We start from the raw sequence: 23,821 nt of genomic DNA, 5'->3' as shown, positions 1-23,821 counted from the left end.
GACTTGAAGCTGTGCAACACCAGAAACCAGCAGATGCTATAATGTGTTAGGAGGAAGATTCTCCTTCTAGGAGTTTGTGCCTGATTACATTGCATGTTCTAACTGTAGAGTACAACGACCAGTTATAAATATGAAATATGATTTCACTAAAATGGATTTCACTTCATCACTAGATGAGAGGTGACATCATCTGTCTTATGTTTTCTGTCTGGTTTCTATTTGTTGTTGTTCAGCTGAGCCCATTGATTAAGACACAAAGCAATAACATCAAGGTTTCATTCTCAAAGACACAAATGAAAGGGTCAATCCAACTGGTTTTACCTTCTCGGATTGTATTAGTGCATTCGTCATTGTCAACAAGGTAGGATTGGTTTGTGACTTGTGAAATTGTGATACATTGATTTGTAATTGAGGTGAAATGGGTATCACTTTACTTCATACCCCCTGTCAACAGGCTTATCGTAGCCTACATACATCTGTCATAATCATGATTTAACAACTGGCATCTTGACATGACTGGTAAGGGCATCTGTTGTTAATATCAATGTTATGACAATGTTATGTATCCCTTATGATTAAGTTTGAAGTAAATGTAATAATTAGTAAGTGAATAATTTGTTACAAAGGGTTGCAATATTTGTATTCATCTCTAATATTGGAATGTTTTCTAATTATTTTGTCTCATTTTCACCTGGGAATTCCTGTGACAGGTTTTATCATATAAAGACCATTAGGCAGAAGAGAGGACCTTCCACCACTAGGGTGCACTATAGTGTTGTGGTTCATCCTTACCTTTTTTTGGGCCACATTTTTTTTCCTGAATACTATGGGATATTTGCATGAATCTTGCAAAGCTTTCAAACAAACCTGACATGGAGGGTGAACAAACAGCCAAGCGTCATGAGGTGAGGTCACCCAGTTGGATATGGCCATGGGGTTAGCAGATTTGACAACACAACAATCACGGCCTCATGCTTTCCATCGAACATTATCACGTCATAGCAAATAAAAGAAACGGACAAAACAGACAAAATCTCCTGCAAAACCAACAACGTGACACCTGCACTTTCTATCAGTACAGTACAAACCACCATAGTCATAGAGGATGCATTGACATTGATGCAGGAACCAATGCAGCTCAGCTTCAATGAGACACTGAGGGACAACATGGGGGATGGCATTGAATAGTCTCTCTATAGTCAACCACGGTGTAAGAATCACACATGACCACACACTGATGAGCCTGCAGTTAGGTGCCTATTGTAACACTCTCACTTGAATTCATCAAACTGTGATTCCCAGAATGATTGAATGCCACTGGTGAATTGTGTGATCGAGTACAGTAAAGGTGATGATTTGAATGATCTGAAGAATAGTCACGAGAAGAATGGCCATTTACCAGAATACAGCTTTCCAATACCGCAACGTGTAGGTGGGGGGTTAGATTTTGACTGTCCCTGCTTGTTATAATCTCATCGTCATGTAAGCAGTGAACCAGACCAAACTGTCAAAAGAATTGTTTCAGTTGATTTTGAGTAATAAATTAATACAAACTGGTGCAGAAGACACACAAAATATATATGTACAGTGTATATATGTTTCCCCCTATATAGTAATTCTCCTCAGCAACACCCCCATCATCGTTTTACATCCATCTTCAGAAAGCATATGGCCCATGAATTTTATATGAGTTATGTAGTATTGCAACATGCATTTCTTTGCACATTAGAACAGAATAAATAAAAACAAGCAGGGTAATACCCTAACAATGGAAAGGCGTTTGGCCAGCTTTGAATGCTGTCACACAAAGACATGTCAGCCATTATTTAGACAATTCATTTCCAGGAAATAAAAGAGAAGCAACAGACAAGCACACATTAAAAGCATTATAAATCCCAAACTGGCAAAGGGTTCAATTAATGCACATAGAGAGATAAGAAGATTTGTGTGGAATAGCGTTGGGAAAGAAAACCTATTCTTTCTTATTTGAAATGCAAAAGCATCAAGGAATAAGAGGGAATAATTGAATCAGCATTTTACTTCAAAGCATTATAACACTTAACTGCTTTAAATGCGTTTGTTTTTTTGCTTTAGCAATGATCATAAGGTCCATCTTATTTCCTACCTATCTAAATAAGAATGTTACTGCCACTAGGTTTACCTGCACAATCAACCAGCGCAGGTTACATTTACAAAGGTGCATTTATGACACTGCGACCATTTAATTCTTGGCATGACCCAAAGGGGGATTATGTCATTCCACAGTCCTTCCTAGCAGGCTACTACTATGTCAATGGTCCTCCGCTGCACCACTCATAGGCACCAGCTGCTTTCCCACGCCAGCCAGTCAGACCCGATCCTATATCCCAACTACTTATGCCAGTGGAACTACGCACACAGTTATTGTTATTATCATAGACTAATTAACAACTAATCAAAAGTTGGCCTTTTCAGGATCGAGTGACTGCAAAGGTCTGAAAGCATTATTGCTGTCTGCTGTAGCTACTTCTGAGTTCCATTCTGATGACATTATGGAAGACTCTTGGCAAAATGTTAATGTTAATTGGAAAAGAAACATGGCCAAGAAAAAGGAGAGGAGGGGTTGATTAGGGCACAGCACCACATCACAGACAACAAAAATATGTACCTGATTTCCAAGGTAGAACTGGGCATGGGAGGAACAATGAAAAGATTTACATTAGTTTCTCAGAGAGCAAACGTTTCACTATAAACAATACAAATTGGATAGGACATTATGTAACAGTGAAGGTCATGTGTTGGTGGTAGAAAAATCCTCTTACCCTGTATTTGTTGGCACCAATTTGCTCAACTTGGAATCGTTTAGGACACTTGCATTTTGCCACTTGGCGTGTAACCTATAAAGAATGACATTATTTAGACATGTTTTACAATGAAGACAGGTAATACTGTACATATTGTCTGAGTTACAACACATGTAGTACCTCATCTTCAATTTTGTCTGCATCTGTGAGGGGTTTGTATGCCTCTTTGTTGGGGTGAAGGGCAGCCACAAACTCATAGTAGTCAATATAGCCGTCACCATCCCGGTCAAATATGTCTGCCACCGCACTCATCTCCAGCCGACTGGTGGGGAATTCTGGGACGTAAAATAAAAAACAGCCGTAAGAATTCTCTGATTTCTTGGACACGACACTCCAATGCCTTTTTACACTAGTGTACTGATCTGGGCCCAGATTCACAAAACACTTCTTACGCAAAAACTTAAGAAGATTCATAAGTGCAATTCCTCAACAATATCTTAAGATTTCATGATTTTCTTATGAACTTCTCAAATATCTTACAAATCTTCTTAAGATGTTTGTTGCTAGGCAACTGTTTTAGCTAGCTATCTAGCTAGCAATGACAATCATTTTAGCATATTTCATACTGAGATTACTGTTCTAAAACATGTTCTTGGGTATAAAATCAATACATAATATCAATACATGTTCAATTGCTTTCATTTGCTTTTTCTCTCACTGCCCTGAGTTTAAGACAAGGGTCTATCTTGGAATGAACAACATTTCCAAGAATCGAATTTCTTCTTAACTTTTTGCTTACGGAGAAACATAAGAAATAGCGCAAGAACATTTCCAAGAACCTTTGTGAGGAATGGTAACTTTGCTTAACTTTATCTATAGTTAAGGAAAAAATGGCAGTTAAGAAGACATTTCTTCTTAAGAAGGTTTTGTGAATCTAGGCCATAAACAGTACTGTGCTGGCTCTGATATTTCTTTTCACATTGTTCTTTCTAGCATACAGTACCTTCAGAACGTATTCATACCCTTTGACTTATTCCACAGCCTGAATATAGAAACCGGAATAAATTGCTTTTTTCTCTCACCCATCTACACACAATACAAGTTTATGCAAGGGCGCAATGCATTATGGTCATTGTAGTTAATTATCACATTTTCTGCACGAAACTACAATATGTAGAATATTGGCCATTGGAAACTGCAACTCCCTACTACACAGCACAGTTCAGGCTTGATCTGATTTATCACTACAGAAACTGCAAATTGAGCGCACCGAAAAAAACGGAACTAAATGGAATTCAAATAATTAACTGACATCAGTCAATTAGTTGTTTTAAAACGGGAACAATTATAGAAATTTCCGGTTAAACGCTCAGCTCTCGTTAGTATTGTGGAGTATCTACAATATTGTTCATCCATCCTCAGTTTTCTCCTATCACAGCCTTTCTGTAACTGTGTAACTATTTTAAATTCATCCTTGGCCTCATGGTGAAATCCCTGAGTGGTTTCCTTCCTCTCCGGCAACTGAGATAGGAAGGACGCCTGTATCTTTGTAATGCCTGGGTGTATTGATACACCATCCAAAGTGCAATTAATAAATTCTCCATGCTCAAAGAGATATATATTTTTATTTTTTTATTTCAGCTTTAATTTGTTTATTTATTTGTAAAAATGTCTAAAAAACATAATTCCGCTGTGACATTATGGGGTATTGTGTGTAGGCCTGCAACACAAAATCTAAATTGTATAAATGTTTAATTCAGACTGTAACTGAAACTAGAAAAAGTTAAAGGGTGTAACTACTTTCTGACAGCACTGTAGTTACAACATCTATGGTTAATGTGTAACCAGGCCAGCCCATTACGGCTCAGCTTGGCATAGCTCTGTAATGTGAAGCGTATATAGATATAGGATCTTAATTTAACCACCCTGTTGTTGCAGGAAACCTCCTGCACAGAGGGAAATGCAAACACAGTGTAATCAAGGTTTAAAAAGGCTTTTAGGTAATGACATCATAATGTATTTGAAATGTGTCTATCTTTATTTGATTTTCATGTTTCCCCAACAGCTCCCTCTGCTGGGATCTCTTGATTGGGCCAATACTGACTGGGAATTTATAATTATGCCCACCTGTGAGGTCTTTATGTTGTGACATTGATTGCCATTGCCTTGCTTGCTGAAGAAGGGCTCATACCCCAAACGTTCGTGCGGCAAAAATAATATGTCAATTTAAGTTTATTTACCGGAGTGCTGTCCTATTTCTGTTCTTTGCATTAATTATAATCAACACAATAATTCAAATTTCCTGTTGCTGCAGGATTATTTTCCTGCTGTGAGAAACTGGTCAAATTAAGATCCTACACCTGTAAGTCAATAGATCTGAGACTCTATACACTCCTGATCCTACTATCCTGGTAATGTGAAGAGGTTATAGGTCTTAACAGAACTATGACTTACTGGAGGAGAGAATGCCCTCTATGAATTCCTGTCTGGTGACCTTTCCATCCTGGTCCTTGTCAATGCGTCTGAAGAAGTCCATGACACGTGACTTCTTATGGTTCATCCATCGCATGTAGCGCTTCCGCCACACATCAAAGTCAAAGTTGGCAAATTCCTTCAGCTGAAAGAAAATCAAGCACTATACATTATACACCATGATATACATTGTATTGAGCATAGTGATGGTACGGACATTAACAAGCTAGCTTGCTTATTGGCGTAATACTTTGGTGATGGCCTGCCACATTATTGTCAACATCTCTAAAATGTAATTCCTGAATGTCTCCATGAAGCAAATAAAGTAATTAACATTAATGTTTTTGAGTTTATTTATTCTTGCTCACAGATAAAACTGAAGAAATGCAAAATTTACAATACTAATAATTGCAAAACACTTTTAAATACATAATACTTTATACCTGACATGAATAGAACATTGAAACATTACAGGACATTTTTCATAAGCTAACAGAGGTTTAAATGATCTACCTCCTCAAGTCTGTCCATGGCATCATTGAGTTTCCTCCTCCTGTCCAGGGCTAGTAGCCACACCTGCTGCCACTTGCTTACCAACAGGTTGACCCTGGGGTTCTTGGTCTCTATGGGAGGCTGTGAAGATGGGTACATGGCTTGTGTGGGAGAACGCTTTCCTGTAGGTGAAAAACAACCTGTTTAATGATACCGCTATTCCATTGTATAACTTTGGTTCCATACCAAAAATAACATAGGAATGATATCATTTTGGGGACATAACACACAGAGAGCATAGGAGGTAATGTATGAGGATGATGTGTCATGGTGAAGGCAGTGCCTCAGAGCTGGGCCAGATGGCTGAGTTCAGGGCCTTTAAGGGGGTCCTGGGAGGGGTACATACTTCCACCTCTTCCTTTCTCCAGGACAGGGATATGGGACTGGCTGGCAGGCTCGCTCCCGACCACAGCCTTTCTCTTGTGTGTCTTGGTGATCTTGTCAACATCTGGTTGCTTCCTGGTCATTTCCTCCATGAATGTCTGCATTGCCACCCAGAAAAAACATATTTTTCAGTGTGTACTGTATACTGTATTCACTTCAAAGGTAATGTACTGCATGCAGAGTACACATACAGTAACTCATGTTATTAGACCTACAATAGCATCTTCTATTAACATTTATAGTACTACTAGCCAAGTAGTGAACAGCATTGATATTGCATGCAGTGGAGAATGTTTGGTCAACCAAGCACCAAGTAATAGTCCAAATCCTTAACATCCTTTAATAAAGACACTGTCAAGCTCTTGGTCATACGCTACCTGGTGTTCAGCGATAAGGGCTTTGATCTCGTCTATCTCTTGAGGCAGGACCTCCTTGTCCTTGTCATTGAGTGTGGTCTCAGCCCACTGCAGCCAGCCCAAAAGACCCTCCAGCAGTTCCTTAGTGGCCAGCAGATCACTGAGGGCTATGGCCAGGCGCTGCTGGTGCTGCCGCGCCCACGCCTGGACCTAACATGGCGAAACATGAATAATACATTTAATAGGCCTACATCTAGTCATTTAGCAGATGCTTTAATCCAAAGCGATTCACAGTTGAAAGTGATACATGTTCAGTAATATGTGGTCCATGCTGATTCAAGACCACAACTCCGGTGTTGCCAGCACCATGCTCAAACCCACTGAGACATTGGAACAACCTAGTGCTAAGTAGAATCATGTAGGGTTCTTTGGTTTGTCCCCATAGGGGAACCCTTTTTGGTGCTAGATAGAACCCTTTGCAGAGGGTTCTACCTAGCACCCTCTATGTAGGGTTCTTCACAGAACCCCCTGTAAATGGTTCTACATAGAACGCTCTATGAAGGGTTCTATCAAGAACCCTGTAATCTGCAAAAAGGTTCTTCTTATAACCCTCTATGAAGGATTTTACCTGGCTTGCAAAGTGATGCAAAATTCCTATTGCCAGAGTGAGGATATCCAGAATGACTGCCAGGGTAGGGAATATTGATTAATGGGACTACCTAAATTATCTAAACTAGGACAACAATCTCAGTAATGGGTGCAATAAGTATAACTATTAACAGATTGGATTAGTTTATACAAGTGTACGTTATTTATTTTTGTGTAGCACAAGATTAACCAACCAATCAATGTATATGCAAAAACACAGACATTGAAACAAACAATTCTGAAAATAATCCTGCAATGGAGCATGCTGGGAAATATGATAATGATGGGCATGGTTTTTAGTGTTTTACTCTAAACAGAGTGAAAATGAAAAATCAACACTAGGAAATACCGGATAGGGAAGGGAAAGGGGATATCTAGTCAGTTGCGAAACTGAATGCATTCAACTGAAATGCGTCTTCCGCATTTAACCCAGCCCGATACAGTACATACATAAATATACCCATATACAGTTTAAAACATTCTCACACATATCTTTTTACATTTATAAGATTACTCAAACTCCTGATGTTAAAGTTTAAACACTGAGGTAACCATTAATGCTCAGGCACAATTTAAAAGAAAGAGAAAAATATACAATAAAAAAGCTTATTCAGACTCAGAAGGGTACTATGTAGAACCCTTCCTACCTTCCAAAGAATCATCTAAGAACCATTTCTTTCAAAAACGGTTCTTCTGGTGAAAACAGTTCTTGGTAGAACCCTATCCCTCCGCAAAGAACCCTTTTGGAACCCTTTTTTTCTAAGAGAGAATTATTTTGACGCCCCAACAACAAGATTTACATTCATGGCTACATTCCACTTTGTCAATGGTTAGTTACAGCCAAGTGACAAAGTAATGTATCGGTATGATTGAGAAACGTGATGAAACTTTCTGCCAAGCATTGAGGTTATGCAAGCGATATGTAAGGAGTTGGCAGACTGCTTTGCCATGATATAGGCCTATGATCTCTCACCTTCCAGTATGACGCACAGCAGACAGGCATGTAAGTGTTCACTGACCTCCTCGAAGCGGGCTTTAATGATGGTGTTCCAGTGTTTGATGGTGGTGATAGAGTCTGGGTGGCAGATGGTCAAGATAGCCTCCCCCATACTGGTGGCTTTGTTCAGGCCCACTCTCTTCTCCTCCTGTTTCTTCATGAACTCCTGAAAGAGAACCGTTAGTTTCCATTAGCAATCGGCAATGTTTGCGGCAAAACGTAGCAGCCAACAAGTAATTTCTCTGTTCCTCTGTCAATACCTGATCAAGTGGAGATGAAGAACGTCATGCTATGTGAAGTCAGGGGAGACTATTTTAGATCCAGTGAGATCATGCTTGAGAAAAACTCAATATTGTGAAGTAGTTGGCACGGAATAGCAAACCACAAACTAAAATCCATGTATGGCATTTCAACTTTTACTGGCGAGCTTGACAGACGTGTGGAGACAGTCAAAGTGAAGTGTGTTTTAAACATCAACAATACATTATGAGAAAGCCTCATCAGAAAAGAATGATGAAACATACCCACAGTCTCTGCAAATAACAGCCTTAACTGCCATATGGTTGAGCTAGGTACTAGTTTGCTTCCAATTAAAATTATTCCATGCAAACCCCACCCTTACAGTATATACAAACCTTTAAACAGCCCAAAACAACTTCACCTATGACCATTTCACATTTGGTCTGATTTTAACTATTGAACTTATTCTATATTATGGATTTTGCTTTAGAGACCTTTGTGCCCTGCCTGGAAAATAATCTGCAGGGAAACACTGTGTTGTTCTATAGGATGACAATGTTCCAAGCTAAATGTCACTTGCCTTGTGCTGCTCGATAAGAGCCCCGAGGGCCTCCTCGTCGTCGGGCAGGGTGCCATGGAAACGCAGGCTCTGCTCGGCCTCGGCCAGCCACTCCAGCAGCATATGGACTGTAGAGTGGAACTCCTCAGCCTGCAGCCAGGGGACAGGGGCAAGAGAGGTTCATAAACACACAAGTCCCCCAAAGCATTCCTCTAAGCACTCAGCCAGGTCCTAATGGTGGCGTTGTCTTTTTTGCAGACACACTGCACTCCTCAAACGATTGCTATGAATTGCTATGACCATATGAATGATGTTTCTGAGACGTTTTAACAGATCTTCGGCCTTTGTGAGATCTGATCATCTGTGAAACTGCATAAAAAGATGTCTTGGAACACCACCATTTTCAATGAGTGATGAAGAGAGGTTTGGCATAGTAAGAGTCCTACCTGACTCAGTGCCTGTTCCAGCCGGGTCTGTTTAGATACTGAGCGAGCGCAAACCGTCTCCCAGCGAGCGCTCAGCTCCTGCATCTGAGCTTTGACCCAGGAGGAGTCTTCATGGCTGCTCTCAATCAGGTCCTTAGCCGAACGCTTCAGGGCCGCAACGCTCCCTGTCCGCTTACCCAGCTCCTTCTGGAACACCTGGAAGACACAGCAAAGAGAGAACTAGTGAGACATTACACACAGACATATACAACACTACACCAAACATATACAAAACTACACTACACCAAACATATACAAAACTACACTACACCAGACATATTCTACACCAGACATATACTACATAACACTACACCAGACATATACTACATTACACTACACCAGACATATACTACACCACATCAGACATATTCTACACTACACCAGACATATACTACACTACACCAGACTTATACTACATTACACTACACCAGACATATACTACACTACACCAGACATATACTACATTACACTACACCAGACATATACTACACCAGACATATACTACACTACACCAGACATATACTACACCAGACATATACTACATTACACTACACCAGACATATACTACATTACACTACACAAGAAATATACTACACCACATCAGACATATACTACACTACACCAGACATATACTACATTACACTACACCAGACATATACTACACTACACCAGCCATACACTACATTACACTACACCAGACATATACTACACTATACCAGACATATACTACATTACACTACACCAGACATATACTACATTACACTACACAAGACATATACTACACCACATCAGACATATACTACACTACACCAGACATATACTACATTACACTACACCAGACATATACTACACTACACCAGACATATACTACACTACACCAGACATATACTACACTACACTACACTACACCAGACATATACTACACTACACTACACCAGCCATACACTACATTACACTACACCAGACATATACTACACTACACCAGACATATACTACACTATACACACACAGACAGACATATACAAGACTACACACAGATGCAGAGACACATGTAAACAGACAAACAGACACATCAACACACCCACCCCCACCCCCACACCCAATAACCTCAAACTCCATCTATCCATATACTGCTCTTTGCAGAGTACCACATCACAAGTCATTATTGCTATGATATCCCACGTACAGAAATAAAGAAAGTCACACACTAATTATGCTCCCAAACATTTAATGGTTCTAGCAACCAATGTTTCGGCACTTGCAGATTGACCCATTAAATGTTTGGGAGCATAATTACAGTGTTTGACTTTCTTTCTTTTTATAGTTTATTCTCTGTTAGTCAGCACCTCTACAAAACATTTTTGGGTGTGCGTCAGCTTATGGCTTCTACTAGAATATACCTAGTAGCCAAGATACATTACACCAGGTTATAAACAGTCATCTAGCCCCATGACCCTCAGAGCTAAGCTGTGGTCCAAAACAAATTAGGCCAAATCAACACTGATTATGAAAAATAGGGATACAATTTATTTATTTATTTTTTAACTAGGCAAATCAGTTAAGAACAGTAAGAACAAATTCTTATTTACAATGATGGCCTACCCCAGCCAAACCTGGACGACGCTGGGCCAATTGTGCGCCGCCCTATGGGACTCCCAATCACAGCCGGATGTGATACAGCCTGGAATAATACAGTTCAACAAGGTTGAAACCGATCCAGCTAACACACTAACATTGTGCCAAAAACACTTCCAATTGGAGCAGTTGACTTCTGCACCCTCATGAAGTCATCTGGATGCCTTTGAAGGCCATATGGAGGGTGACTGAACTGAAGGTCTGACTACCTCAGTGTAGTGACTCAGATATCCTGCCAGGCACTTTTTATTTCACTATACCTCAGCAATCTCGCTTCTCTGCTAATTCAAACAGCGTTTTGCCACATAACACAATTTCTATTTCCGACAAACGGCTGGGGGGGGGGGGATATTAATTACCGGAAGGAATGAGAAAATAAAATCCGCTGAACAATGAGAACAGCAAAACCACACGCTGTACAGTATCACAGGGTACACAAATAGGACATGTTTCAGCTTTAGAATCAAGTTAGATGAATGTGCTTAGGCCCAGAGTTTGAACAGATCTATTCTGCAAGTAGGCACCTACTGCCATTGTGCCCTTGAACAAAGCACTTAACCCCCCCCAAACTGCTCCAAGGGTACTGCTCTGCGGCTGGACAATGAAGATCTATTGTACAAATGTTTCCTTTATTTACCTTGTGACTGTCGATGAGATTGAGCACCAGGTCTATATCTCCATGTACTGGCTGGTCCTCGGCCAGCTGAGGCTCCACTCTGTACAGCCAGTCAATCAGGGCCTGCAGGGCATCAGTAAACTGACCAGAGAACAGCAACGCCTCTTCCAGTTTGTTCTGCCTGAAAGGAAATACACATCATTATTAATGAAAATACATAATGACCACTGACAGCAGAAAATATCACTAAACTATCACTGTTTTCTATTATTTATGTAATATCATCACACTTTGTCAGCAGAAACTCTACAGGTGCATTCTGCATTGAGAAGAATTATAGTTTAATCAATCAAAAGTATTCACGAAGCCGACAGTTTCAGTATCCATCATCATCATCACCACGATTAGATGACAGTAAAATATATAATGAATATGCATATTGTGTGTCCATTACACAGCAATGTGCCAGTCATGTCCCTTTACCTCTCGACTGACTTGCCACAGACAGTGTCCCACTTGTCCCTCAGTTCACTCAGCATGTCATCCAGCTTCTGGTTATCGTCCTGCAGTGACGTCTTATCCTTCAGGGCACGTCCGGTACGACTGGTGGTGTCATACACTGAGTGCTTGCTCCCCAGCACCTTCTGGAACTCCTGCATGAACCCAAGTTGGAGAGACATGGTCATTATTTAAGCTAGTTCAAGCTGTCCAAGTCAGTCTGTGGCTGGTTTTTAGCCTCGTCTTCAGGCCATTCAAGGTTTATACGGTGTGTCTGGCAAAGAGAAACAAGTAGATTTTAGACTAGACAGCTGAACAGCCAACAGTGAAATGTCCATAATAGAACAATAGCCTAAGCAATCTGACCATGGTCTCACTTTCTGTCTTGTTACGTAATTGACAAATCGTCAACAGCACAACTGAGAAACTACAGCTGAGTTAATCCAGAGGCACTACGTATGATTTAACTGTAGATTCCTTCAAAAAGGTGCTATCAGGAAGCTAAAAGGGTTCTTCGACTGTCCCCATGGGAAAACCCTTTGAAGAACCCTTTTTGTTTCCAGGTGGAACCCAAAAGAGTTCTGCCTGGAACCAAATAGGGTTCTACTTGGAACCAAAAAGGGTTCTCGTATGGGGACAGCCGAAGAAACCTTTTGGAACACTTGTGTACCGTCTACATTCTGTCATGGATTCTAATTTGTGACCTAGTTGTTAATAAAGGACACTATGCAGTGGCTGAAAAAAAGGGGTCAAAATCCAGCATCTTTCATCCACACGGATTAAAAGTTTCTGAAATCAGGGCATCCCTAATACATTCCGTACATCCAGGGATTATTATAGGATTAGCAAACAATCCTCACACACAACAGTGCAAGACAACAACTGGATAGCTTAGTCTCTGACACTAAAGGCACTAATGTGTACTGTATACTATAATGTATAAATCCCAAACTGAAGTCTCACCAGAAAACCCCCCCCCTAAAAAGCTGTGGTTTTAAAGAACAGCTTTGATAAATGACTACAGTCCTGCTGGAGATGTTTTGCTTTGCTAAACAATCTCCTTCATAAACACCTCACTATAGGAGGGGTCTCGCCAACTCTTTCATTGTCACCCTTTGTCTTGTTCTCCTCCAAGGATGAGAAAAGGATTCGACGAGGTTCAGTTAGTTCAGTCACCTTGTGCTGGGCCAGCTGCGTCTTGATCTTGTCAGGATCATTGGCGATTTCCAGCTCAGAGTCCAAAGCCTTCTCCGAATCGTCCAACCATTCTGTCAGCTTGTTCCAGGTTTCGTGGAACTAGGGGGAGAGATGTAGGAAATTAGGTTTGAGTAAACCACACACCGTGATGTATGATTTCCTTTGAATTATTCTTCTACATTCTAAGTTCAGCGCCAAGGAAAGTGAAGGGTGCGTACTAATGAAAGGGCTCTGAGGCCTTTGGAATCAACATGTAAGACAGACCTCACTGTAATACTTAACCACAGCTTTCCAACGATAATAACAAGCATAGAGTAGTTGTAACACATTGTCCAGGCGACTTTTGTCTGCAAAGCCTTAATGTACTGTACCGTATTTGACCTCACACTTCGTTAGTGACCTCACTTCTCTGTTTTTCAATCGATGCCTTTTGCCCAATTACGTGGAAAGATGGTGACATCTACTACAGTCTACCTGTTTAACTCTCTCTTTCTCACCCTCTCTCTCCTTCAACAATGAATCTCTCTCTCTCCTGCTTTTTTCAACCTACATCAATTTCCTATCCCACTTCAGTGTGGATAGACTGCTGACTCCTAGCACACCAGTTTATGTGTACTACTGTGAGATCCTGTACCAAGTGTTCCCAGTGTGTAGTACCTGTTTGGCCCTCTTCCTGGTGTCGTCCAGCAGACGGCCCCTCTCCACAGACCTCTGCACCACCTTCTCCCAGCGGCCCTGTACACTTATCAGTAGGTTCTTGATCAATACCACGTCCTGCTTCTGGCTGAAGTACTTCAGGTGTGTCCCTGTCTTATCCAGCTCAATGATCTGCTGCCTGTGGGAGTTTACCTCTGTCACAAACACCTGCCAACACACATATCAGAGGATCATGACAGATATTACAATAGTGTTACACAGTGGAGTTGGTATTTTTTGGGTACAGTTTTAGGCACTGGTTTAGAATGTCCAATGGCAAGTAGAATGTTCACTTGACTAATAAGCAGAGTTCTGGATGAGAGTCAAATGCATTGTTGAGCCGTGGTTGGCTTGCTTGCACTGCAAGCTGTCTCGGCTAAGGAACCCAAGCCCATCAATTGGTCTTGCTTCTATACATCATAAATACTAAGTAAGTCAGGATAAGAAGTCGTTTAGGTTAATTATGAGACAGTTGACTAATACTGAAATGACGAATCATCAGAAACCTATCAAAACGTAAATGTTTGTGTCATGTTAACTGTCTTCCCACCGACGCATACCTTGTGCTCATCTATCTGAAACAGGATGGTTTCCAGGATGAGGGAGGCAGGAGAGGACATAGTGAGAGTCTGTTCAGCTTGGGTCAACCAGTTGATGAAGTCCTGGAGGGAGTTATGGAACTCTGTGGCCAGAGCCAAAGCCTCCTCCAGTTTCACCTGAAGCACAGAGACAACAGAGACACTTGAGAAACATTGCACTCTTCCTACTGACACAAATATTCGCCCACGTGCACACCCACAAACGGATAGACCTACAAACACACGCTCACACACCCACGCACACACACACATGCACCAAACAAACATGCAGGCTGTTTGATTGCCACAACATTAGGTAATGACTGTAATTGATCCAAACATGACCTCTGTTTAGACAGAGGAAGTCGGCATCTCTGGAATACTTCAAGGGTGAAGGGAAGAGGATGAGCTATCAAAACGATGCATCCTCTACAGTTGTAAAAATAGCATCAATTAGCCTTTTGATTGTTAGTCCAAGAGCAGGGATCCTTTTTGCTTACAGTCAGGCAAGCTAAAGTGAGTAGCCAATGCTGTATCCTCATCACAATAAACAATGGGGTAATAACATTAAAGCCATCACAAGCCTAATGGCAAGAAGTACTGTCTCTGGTATACAGTGTCGTCCCTCTCCATGTAGGCTACGTTAGCTTTAGTTGTGAATGAACTGTGCTATCTGGGCAAGCTAGCAAAATGCAGAGGAACTTGTGAGTTAAGTTGTGCAGTATTCATGACATACAGCACAGTGCACCATAGTTGATTAAGGGACTTGACTGAGTTAGGAACAAAACCACATCCAACCCCAGCATTTCCTTTACATCCATTTCAACATATCAGCTGTTGTTTAGAGTGTCTCTGAAGACAAGAGGACTTTGTTCCATGATGACTGATGGCTGATGACTCAGGCAATAACCAGTAGAGACCTGTGACCACATCGTACATGCTTACGTGCTTACCAACCCGCTCTGCTGTTCACCATTCATAACTCATGGATTAGAAACGTATAATGTACAGTACAGTACAGGGGGTGGGAGTGGATGAACCAACGCTGAGCACTAACGTCCCACTGGGGATATAATAAACCTCAACATTATGAATCATCAGACAAGTTCAGACTACTTTGTCGGGTGTGATCCATTCTAGCCAGGTTCTCTCTAGATCATTTTTCAGGCGGAGCACAATGAACCCCAAATCATCCCAAACATCCAGGTCCTTTCAAATCAACATTTCCAATGTAATCTAATTGAAGCTGAATTATTTTATGCAGTGAGTAGAGGCAGAGCTAGGAATGGGGGCCCATTCTGGAAGAGAAACACTGATTCATCCCATCGTAGCCCAACAATGCTACTTCATGTCACTTTACATTCCCTACCTTTCTCTCAGCCACCTTGGCCTGCACAGACTCCCACTTGTCCTGTAGGTTACGGAGGTCCTGCTCTGTGTTGCTGTCCTGGCCGGACGGGGTCATGGTGAGCAGCTGCTGACCTTTGTTCATCAGCTGCTGGTACAGCTCCTCCTTAGCCTCCATTGTGGAACATAACTCCTACAGAAGACAAAAAAACATGAGGGGCTTAGAAAAGATGGCTGTTGTTATAATGTTAATATCCAATTATAGCACTGAAACTACTGTTTTACATGTCATTTCGGAAATTCATGGAATTTGACAATAAGTCCAGTATATTTTTTTACTGCCTCTTTACCAGTTTGTTTTGTGAGCGCATAAAATCCAAATGAAGTCCAAACATGGTGAAAGAACGAGAGCAGTGAGGGGAAACAATAGCCAAGCTTTTCAACACGCAAATTAAAACCTTCAAATCTCAAGTAAGTTCTGAGTCTGATAATCTTATCATTTGGAAACAATCTCTGTTTTGGCTGCCATGATGTCCTGCTAAATGGAAGCCCCATAGGGAAGCGATCACCGTGACAGTGTCTGCGTTATCCTATCAAACAATTACAAAACAGTGGAACATTCTCTGAGTACACTCAGTGTTTAATGACTTAGTAACACTTTTGGGCTTTAATTACTCCTTTAAAGATTATTTTAGTAGGACACATTATTGTTCTTTTAGCAACTTAATTTAGTTTCAGAAGGAAACAGCAGAGAAGGCCTGAGTTGGGCCCTTACAAGCCTGTCATCTGTATGAGGCATTTCATATGGTTAAATACATACCAGATGGGCATTAAGCTGCTCGCGGGCCGTGTCTGGTAAGCCTCCCACAGCCTTTGATGCTAACAGCTGACGCTCTGTGTCTTTCAGCCATTGCTGCATGTCTTCAATCTCGCCATGGAAACCTTGGGCCTGCAACACAATACAGCCGGAGTCAGAACAACACACCTTATAGACGTATTGTGGAATTCAAGGGTGGGAAAGGGGAATGTTTTGAGAAGTTAGGAATTCATCAGACACATTAATGGCCATAAATGTTTTGGTCTGAGGTTATTTGACAGAGCGAATGATGGTGTCTGTGAACAGTCTAATCAATAAACATATTTTATGTTTAATTTCCTGAAACAAGCATGGCTTTATGCTTCTAATTGTTTTGTTCAGTTTATTCCCCATATGAACCAGATAACAATGTCTACGCTCAATGTTACAATGTTGTCTACGCACATGTTTTACATATGTATTGTATTGGAAATCCACTTTTGTCCGTAAAATGCTTTTGACAGAGCTTTGTAGGTTTACTGGGTACCAAAGTAAAACATTCTTGGAAAATACACTGATTTCATTTTTGGCAACCCTTTGGCAACCCACTCAAAAAATCAAGACTGCATGCAATTTTTTCATAGGGCTTACATTTCCGAAAGTTCATTTCATATTCTTAAAACATTCCTGATTGCTTGCCATAAAACCGTTGAAATACTAGCAGTAGAAAAATACTTAATGACAACCCTTTTAAAATTCTTCAATAAAAATACATTTCCACTGGTCATTGACATTCCATCCATCACTCCTTTCACACGCTACATCAAAGCATTCCCCTAAATGTCAAAGGTATGAACAGGAACACCAATAGTTAGGAATGGGGGAAGCAGGAGGTGGGGGAGTGAAGGTTTACATTATTTCTCCATAACTTATCCTCCCACTCTTCTAAAACCTTCTTTATGAATTTTGAAAAACAACATTCTTACACTCCAGGAGAAAAGAATATCAATCATAGCTTCAATTTCAGATACGAGTCATCATGGTACCAGATTCCATACGGCAGCTTGGTAGGTGAAGAGGTGAGGCAGCTGACATCAGGGTAAGGAAGGTATAGCTAGACACAAACCTGAAGCAGAGCACTGTCCAGTTGCTTCCTCCTCTGCTCTGTCTTCTCCAGGATGTTCTTCCAGCGCTGGGTGAGGTTCTCCAGTTTGTTCTGCAGGCCGGCGGCTTCCTCTCCAGAGGTGGACTCCACCAGGTCAGTACCGGCCTTGTTGACCGCCTCCACCGTGGTCTTATGGGCCAACACATCATTCTGGAGGACCTGGAAACACCACAGTACAGGGATGGTTAAACACTAGGCCGATGGGATCAATTAAATAAACAAGATCAGATAGCACTAAACTGGACAAACACTTTTCCAAGAAGAGTGATAGTGTCTGTACTCCACACTAAATATCTTTGAGTGTCTATTTATTCTAATGGATAAAATAGGGTATAATCTACTAAACTCTTTTGGAACATAAATTTAGAAATGGCAAGGAGAAGACTAGATTCATCTGCTGCGTGGTGGTTTAAATCCCTGCATGGTGGTCCTCGACCAGACTGGTCAGACACACATAAAATCCATGGTTCACTGTCTGTGGATGATGGCTTAAAGCAGTGTTTCCCAAACTCGGTCCTGGGCCCACCCTCCCCCCTGGGTGCATGTTTTGACGATGAGTTGATTATTTGAATCAACTGTGTAGAGCTAGGGCAAAAACCAAAATGCCATTAAGGTGTCAGATGGATTATAAATTATAGGGGCTTTTAGAGACGGGAGTGAAATAGGTCAAATGCATTTGAAAGACTGCAGATTTGTATGTGCTTATAATACATGTTGTACAATGTTCTGTATGCAGTCTGGGTAGGGTGGAACTTTGATGTTTGTTGTTGTAGTGGCTAAGCCAAACGGTTGTTGGGGTCAGAGGTTATGAAAAGGTCATACCAAGCTGCTTTTCTCTGCAGATTGATGTTTGTTGCAGGAAAAAAGACGTGTCTCGGCTGAAATAACACTTTAAAAGAACAAAGAAGAAATGGGTCTAACGTGGTGCTTGGCGAGCTTGATCTCAATGGCCTTGGGGTCTCCTACAGCCTTCCTCTGTTCGTTGAGCAGCTCTTCAGTGTTGCTCATCCAGGCCAGAAGCTCGTCCAGCGCATGCTGGAACTGCCCCAGAGCCAACAGCGCTCCTTCCAGTTTGTGCTACACAGAATCAGTACAAACACGTCAGAGTCAGGTCAAAGTCACTTGGTGAAAACACTCGCCAGGTGAGTGTAATGAATCTATTTTTACGGGAATGAGAGGGGAAAGGCACTTTATCAATTAGAGAAAATACCATGCAGTTCACTATTCATGTAATATATACTGTATTCATGTCATAAGGTTCTAATTATATACAGAAAGAGACAGTTCAGAGAGGCAATCTATTTTCTTCAACAACAAAAAAGAAACAGCATTGAATTAAGCTTGTATGGTTCTGTTAATTTCACCCCCCCCCTCCTCTGGTATAACTCCATAGCCGCATGAAGTAGGGTTGCTGAGGGTGCTTCAGCACCCCAGAAAAATCATTACAAATATACAAAAAATATATATATATTTTTTTTTCTCAAAAGTAGTGCACTGGGCCTTGCTCCAGCCCCAGTCTGACCTACCTGTCTGTTGATGATCTTTTCATCCAGGTTGTCCCAGAGCATTTTGAGCTCGGTCATGGGCTCCTGGATGGCACAACGGTCGTACTCCTCCGTCACCTTCTTCAGCAGCAGGCCCGCCTGGTGGTTCAGTCGCTCCATCTCCATCTGTAGCTGATACGCCTCACCTTTGAACTCCTGAAACGCCACACAAGGGATTGCCAAGGCAACACGTCAATATAACTACAAGGTTATGATGGGCAGGAAAATTCTCAGCAAAAAAAGGAGTGATCAAATTAAGATCCTACATCTGTACAGCTCAAAATCTTTATTAAAATATCACTTAGCATGGGGATAGCAAACAATGGGTAGACATGACTTTGTTCTATGGTGACACTTATTTTTGTTCAGCTCCTGTGCAAAGGTGGATGTGTCTAAAACCATCTTCATTAACTAATCCATTGGAGAGTCACAATAGCTTTTTCTTGTTGTAGATGAAAGGAGAGAAACAGATGCTCTATGTACTAAGACACTGTTTCTACACCGTGCTTCAATAAGAGCAGGGCACGAACTGAACATCCGTAAACACAGCTGCTGCTTGCTCTGTAATGTTGGTGGACATTAAATAAATCAACACATTCACTTGAGTGAGATCAACTGAAAGTTATTTATGGTGTTTCAATCAGATACAATTTTTACATTTTATTGAACCTTTATTTAACTTAATAAATGTGGGAATCAATCAATAGTTTGGTCTAAAATTCCTCATAGCTAAGGCATTCTATATAATATGTATTATTAATGATTATTATAATAAAAGGTGTAGAAACACAATACCTTGAGTTCTTCTATCTGTTGCTTGACAGTGTCCAGGTCTGTGCCCACAGGTGACATAGAACCCAGTTTGTGCTCCACAATGTCCACCCAGTCAAACATTCCCTGTAGACAGAGGGAGTGGGTACCAGTGTCAGAACACAATGCTAGCTTTACAACAGCTCAGATTTCACATTAATATCACTCAATCCATCAACTCTTCTTAAGTAAAAGCAACACTGTCAACAGAAAATAGATATTAGCACATGGTGAAATATGATGGACCTCAACTTATTCACTCAAGTCTAGGAGGGGTTTGTTAATGTATAACCCAACAGTGTAAATCTAAGCCTTTTAAAACCACTGCATTACAATAGCCTCATACACCATTATAAACAATCCCAACCAATATAAACAAAACAACAACTTACAACCAATACAAACAAACACATAAATGAATGTGATCCACATATAGCAACATGATGTCATTGCAGTTTACACTCCTAACATTCAAAACAATGCCTGTTACATAAAATTTTTATTTGATCTATTAGTGCCTGGTAAACTACTCAAAGTCATTGTGTAAACTCTGTCCCTTGATTAAATCTGAGAACTACAATGCTACGTGGCAAACCCTGATTAGCATTAACTCATTAACATTGCTTGATTAATGGGGCCATTGATAGGGCCATTGATCATAGGAATAACACAAAACCACAGACACTTCAATCAACAGGAATGAAGTTGTGAACATGTCCTGAGTAATGTGGGTGACTTTCTCTTATGAAAACAAAACAGGGGAGGCAGAGTGAAACATATTAACGAACACTAACGAAACCACAGAAGTTCTGCATTACATGCAAACCACAAGTTGCTCAGTGTTAGCCTGTGTGTTCAGTGACAGCAGGGCCATGTTCTGTCAGTAAGGAATGGGAGATAACATTTTATCTGATCTTGACCAATAAGAACAAAGATTGTATGCCCTACTGAACAGGTCCTGATGTATGACAAAGCATAGCAGCTAATCCATAATGAACAGTAATGTACCTGCAGGCCATCCTGGAACTGTACAGCAGCTTGCATGGCCTCATCCAGTCTGTCCACTCTCTCCTTCCATGCCTTGTTCAGAGTCTCCCACGCCAAGTTCACCTGGTGGAGAAAACAACAGAGGTCAGGGAATAGGACCTATGCACAGCAGCTGGATACGCACACTATTCTATATAAAAATACAAATAAAGAAACCATGATCAAATTATATATGATTTACCATCATTACATATATCCTTATGCAAGTCAATAAGATATCGATGAGTAAAGTATCTGTCATTTTAGGTTGCCTGTCTGGAGTACTTGAGTAAAGTGATTTGTGTTCTCTTCTTCTTAAAGGTGATGTTCTGATGTCATTGATTACCTCATCAATACTCTTCTTTGTGACTGGCTTATCTGGTTCACCACAAGCAGCCATAAGCTCCGCCCCCAGGTTCCGCACCACATCAAGCTCCTCCTGTAGGCCGTCAATCTCCTCCTTGAAGCTCTGGGAGAAAAGACAACTATTAGTCCCAAGAAGTAACTAAACCTACAATCACATCAAACTGCATAGAAATGACATTGCCCATGGTAACTTGTTTGAGCTGCTCTAATGGTTACATGTTACATGAATGTAAGAAGCTTTATTTAGCATAGCAAGACAAAAAAAACCCTGCACACTGCACTCTTTGAAAGAAATATGCTATTTAGAACCAAAAAGGGTTCTGTGGCTGTCTCCATAGGATAACCCTTTTAAGAACCCCTTTTGGTTCCAGGTAGAACCCTTTTAGTTAGAGTAGAAACCTTTTGGGTTCCATGCAGAACATTTTCCACAAGAAGGTTCTACATGGAACCAAAAAGAGTTCTACCTGGAACCAAAAAGGGTTCTCCTATGGGGATAACCACAAAACCCTTTGGGAACCCTTTTTTCTAAGAGTGTAATGCTCCTAATTCCACCTTATAGTGAACATGTTCTGATGCTCTTTCACCTCCAGATACTCCTGCTGCTGTTTCACCACAGAAGGGTCGACTCCAGGCTCCTCCAGCTCCCTCAGCAGATCCTGGGTGTCCTTGATGGTAACGATGAGGGCACAGTGGTCACACCAGAACTTGTCTGCCAGGTCCATTACATCCAGCAGCTTGGCCTCCCTCTCCTCCATCAGGGCGTGGATCTCATTCCAGGTGAACACCATCCGATCCAGCTTGTCTTGCACAGCTTGGAGACACGGAGCAGAAATAACAGTATTATTTATGTAGGCCTTCAATCCCCAACACCAACCATTCTGTAATATGGTGTGGTGTCTGGCAGCTTGAGGCTAGGTCTTTAGCTAACTCATGTATTTGGCTGGAGAGAGAACTTCAGCTGATTTTGATTGGCAGCTAATGTAGCAGTCCAGCTGTTGGCAGCTAATGTAGAAGTACAGCTATTGGCAGCTAATGTAGAAGTACAGCTAGCCACTCAAACCATACACATCAACAACAGCTGAAGAGGGAAAACAATTGGTTGATCTGTAGTAGTGTGAGGCTACAGTTATGTACCGTGTTTCCAAACATCACCAAAACTAGTGGTGCTAACAAGCCTTTCCCCCAATGATAGGTACAGGGAAACAGCAGACAATACCTTTAGCAGATATGTCCTTGTCAGCTCCCGCTGAGCGAGCGATCATCTCTTCGCCGCGCTGCTTGAGCGTGTCGTAGGACGGCTGCAGTTTCTCCAGGTCCGCCGACACAACCTTGTTCTCAGTGATCTGCTCCCTGATCTTCTCCACCTCCACAGAAATGGAGGGAGGCTGGCGCAGACGCTCAGCAATCCGCTCCAGGGACTCCAGCATGGGCTCGATCTTGTCATGGAACTGGGAGGAGATCGACATGGTCAAACTGACTGCCGGGATCTAAACAATCTACATCTAATTATCAAATGAAGTACTTGTATTTATCCAAAGTGCTTTTATTTTGTGAAATACTAAGGGTTAAGAGAATTAATCATTTAGCCACAAGAATGAGCAATCTACTACAGCAATGATGATTACATGCACCTGGAAGGACTTCCAAACAACTAACCATCCACCCACCCCCATCTATTTTCAAAGTGTGAACAATCAATCAACATAGGAAAACAGCACCATTACTCAAATATAGAGATTGCAACCCTGTTGAACCCAACTGACTCTGCAGGTGAAATCCATTCTGTCTGAACCAGACGTGCCGTGCCGCTACCCTCAGTATTTTTGTCCTGTTTTCAAAGGAAGGATATGAATAATGTTTCCTTTCCCTCTGAGGCCGCCAGACACATGATAAGGACTTTTATCATGTCGTTTCAGCCTCAGAATTCTTTAGAGCTATGTCATTAATTTGGCACTTCATCAAACAATCCCATCCTAAACACTTATTGAAAACGTCCTTTTATCTCCAATCAGTTGCAGTAAGTGAAATAACATAAGCCGTCATAAGACCAAAGTCAAACTCACATGCGTGT

The 23,821-nt window shown here is 41.3% G+C and overlaps 1 protein-coding gene across 1 annotated transcript in view; it reads right to left on the bottom strand.

The window, feature by feature from the left end:
- The window catches only part of dst (dystonin), a 219,658-nt gene that overhangs the window by 5,066 nt on the left and 190,771 nt on the right, over positions 1-23,821 (bottom strand). Inside the window, exons 70-95 of the mRNA XM_029765353.1 lie at positions 22,967-23,198; positions 22,335-22,561; positions 21,731-21,853; positions 21,367-21,468; positions 20,344-20,445; positions 19,531-19,704; positions 18,926-19,081; positions 17,966-18,163; positions 16,864-16,992; positions 16,066-16,236; positions 14,679-14,834; positions 14,080-14,286; positions 13,402-13,521; positions 12,211-12,380; positions 11,749-11,908; positions 9,438-9,632; positions 9,013-9,141; positions 8,215-8,358; positions 6,569-6,757; positions 6,154-6,289; positions 5,769-5,929; positions 5,238-5,400; positions 2,964-3,118; positions 2,802-2,876; positions 2,648-2,665; positions 1,400-1,504 (exon numbers count right to left, since the gene is read on the bottom strand). Of these exons, the coding sequence (XP_029621213.1) occupies positions 1,400-1,504; positions 2,648-2,665; positions 2,802-2,876; positions 2,964-3,118; positions 5,238-5,400; positions 5,769-5,929; positions 6,154-6,289; positions 6,569-6,757; positions 8,215-8,358; positions 9,013-9,141; positions 9,438-9,632; positions 11,749-11,908; positions 12,211-12,380; positions 13,402-13,521; positions 14,080-14,286; positions 14,679-14,834; positions 16,066-16,236; positions 16,864-16,992; positions 17,966-18,163; positions 18,926-19,081; positions 19,531-19,704; positions 20,344-20,445; positions 21,367-21,468; positions 21,731-21,853; positions 22,335-22,561; positions 22,967-23,198 (3,897 nt within the window). The remainder of the gene's footprint in view (positions 1-1,399; positions 1,505-2,647; positions 2,666-2,801; positions 2,877-2,963; positions 3,119-5,237; positions 5,401-5,768; positions 5,930-6,153; positions 6,290-6,568; positions 6,758-8,214; positions 8,359-9,012; positions 9,142-9,437; positions 9,633-11,748; positions 11,909-12,210; positions 12,381-13,401; positions 13,522-14,079; positions 14,287-14,678; positions 14,835-16,065; positions 16,237-16,863; positions 16,993-17,965; positions 18,164-18,925; positions 19,082-19,530; positions 19,705-20,343; positions 20,446-21,366; positions 21,469-21,730; positions 21,854-22,334; positions 22,562-22,966; positions 23,199-23,821) is intronic.

Source organism: Salmo trutta, chromosome 10 (genome assembly GCF_901001165.1).
Source record: "Salmo trutta chromosome 10, fSalTru1.1, whole genome shotgun sequence".
NCBI classification, from domain to species: domain Eukaryota; kingdom Metazoa; phylum Chordata; class Actinopteri; order Salmoniformes; family Salmonidae; genus Salmo; species Salmo trutta.
The sequence above is the reverse complement of the archived record's forward strand: the minus strand, read 5'-3'. Positions and strand labels throughout refer to the sequence as shown.